The sequence below is a fragment of the Pinus tabuliformis genome, chromosome 8 (assembly GCF_031772625.1).
Source record: "Pinus tabuliformis cultivar Carrire ecotype Pingquan chromosome 8, CPIR1, whole genome shotgun sequence".
Taxonomy (NCBI): Eukaryota; Viridiplantae; Streptophyta; class Pinopsida; order Pinales; family Pinaceae; genus Pinus; species Pinus tabuliformis.
Window position 1 is genome coordinate 1,611,533,063 of NC_142294.1, and position 2,013 is coordinate 1,611,535,075.

General features: G+C 29.5%; 1 protein-coding gene across 1 annotated transcript; it reads right to left on the reverse strand.

Moving 5' to 3' along the window:
* Positions 1–407: 407 nt before the first annotated feature.
* On the reverse strand, positions 408–1,694 carry LOC149242215 (uncharacterized). The gene is made up of 3 exons (XM_089367650.1): positions 1,100–1,694; positions 914–1,006; positions 408–741 (listed from the first exon to the last, which is right to left on the reverse strand). Exons 1-3 carry the CDS (start codon positions 1,226–1,228, stop codon positions 544–546), a joined length of 420 nt encoding a protein of 139 aa, XP_089223776.1. The 5' UTR covers positions 1,229–1,694; the 3' UTR covers positions 408–543.
* Between the last annotated feature and the right edge of the window lie 319 nt (positions 1,695–2,013).

Below are 2,013 nucleotides of genomic sequence, written 5' to 3' on the forward strand. Positions count from 1 at the left end.
TAAAACACTTTGTATGTCAATTGTTTGCATTTTGTATTAATTCTTAGTTTAACATCCAATTTTGCATCCATGGTTACATCCGCATTTGACTTCTTATATAGAGTATATTTTTCTTTACATATATGACCCCCTTTATAGATTCATAGTGAAATATATGATAGTTTCTAAATATCATTAAAGCAGATATCACAATTCAAAATCATTTGTAAAGAAATTTAAGAGAAATTGACAACATCCATCCAAAAAAATAACAATGTGTCATTAACAATTTTCAAAACATGTATAAAATAGCAACATAATACTAATAAAATCAGTATTATTTTTAATCAAAACAAGTAAAATTCAAATATGATTAACAAATCAAAATATTTCATGAATATCGTTATTCTACGATAAATTAACAACATACATAAATCAAACTCATCGTATGATTACAAAATCAAAATGTCTCATTGATATAGGGTAAATTCACAACACCCATCTAAACATAACAATGTCATTCTACACAATAATTTCTTCATAAAAAACAATGCATGTGCATGCCTAGCTACCACCACCAAGATCATCCTCATGATCATCTTGACCATCCTCATTACTCTGATCCACATCATCACCAACACCGCAACTATCATCATCATCTCCTCCTTCACCACCATCATCCTCATCCTCATCCTCATCATCTCCTGATATATGTTGAACATAATTTGGATCATCGTCTTGGCAATCATTACCTATAGCATTCTGACAAAAAAAATCAATATTACATGTTAGTATTAATTACATAACACAACGCATGTTTTTGTTATACAATGTTAACCATAAAATGAGGTAAGATATAATATCTAATAGTACTAAAAAATAAAATGAAAATATGGTTTAAAAGTATATTGGAAATCCAACTAAAATTACATACCATAGAGTCCATCCAAACAACAAATTCAACCCATCTCTTTTGCTGCAGCACCTCCTTTTCCAAATGATTTGGAGGTCTTCCATATTTTAGTTCCTATCAATCAGTAAATAGGGAGAAATTAGATAACAATGACTTTCTTCTAGTACAAAATTTATTAAAAAAATATCACATGTTTAATATACTTACAAAGGTTGTTATCAGTGCTTTTAAACCTTTCTGGCCACTACGATGAGTGACTTTTGTCTTGGTTAACCTCGCCTTGGATGCCTTGTCCTTAAACATAAACCAATTCAATTTATTTTCACACAAATACATGTCTAAGATACTTATAAGTATTAATACATTCTAAATAATGTTTAATGAAAAATTCAATACCTGAATGCTCTCATTGCCGGATTTTCTTTGTGCATCCAACTTCTCATATGATTTTACAAGTTCTTTCCATACTTTAAAAGGTATGTCAATAGGTCTTTGTTTCAGTCTTTGATCTTGAGGCATTTTTTTAATTTTTCTTGTTTGGTTAAAAATTTTGGTTAAAAAAAACCGAACAAGTAATTCACATCAATGGCATGGGGACTCTATGGATATGTGTAAAAAAATGGCTATAAAGAAAACATCCAAAAAACATATGAGCTCTCCCTTTGATGGTCACTTGGGGCATATGGCTGGAAAGGAACAACTCCATTTTTGAAAATCAAGGACAATCCTTTCTCAAAGTCCTTCCTAATATTTGCTCCAAATGTCTTAAAATGAAAAACAAAATTCAAACGTCATCCTTAAACATCTCCCTTAAATATAATGTTGGACCATAAATTCTTCATTTTTATTGTTATCGGCTCTGGAATGATTTTTCTATATGCAATTATATAATGAAATATGTGTGCACTAATGAAAAAACATTGAGTTTCATTTTTCATAATCACAAACAATGAAAAAAGAATCACACGTAACTAGCATCATTTTGGAAATTTTATATTTATTAAAAATCTTTAACATGTTTTCCTCCCATATCTCATAAAAAGGTGTGAAATTTTTTATATACTCTCCAATAAGCACTACAACAAAACCAGCGATTTGGAGGTTTTACACTAAGTTTTTCA

Excerpts from the sequence above, each read along its gene's own strand:
- LOC149242215 (XM_089367650.1), bottom strand. The coding sequence starts at position 1,228 with ATGTATTTGTGTGAAAATAAATTGAATTGGTTTATGTTTAAGGACAAG. Across the intron at positions 1,007-1,099 it reads AAGCACTGATAACAACCTTT|GAACTAAAATATGGAAGACC; the intron begins GTAAGTATATTA and ends ACTGATTGATAG. Across the intron at positions 742-913 it reads TTGTTTGGATGGACTCTATG|AATGCTATAGGTAATGATTG; the intron begins GTATGTAATTTT and ends TTTTTTTGTCAG.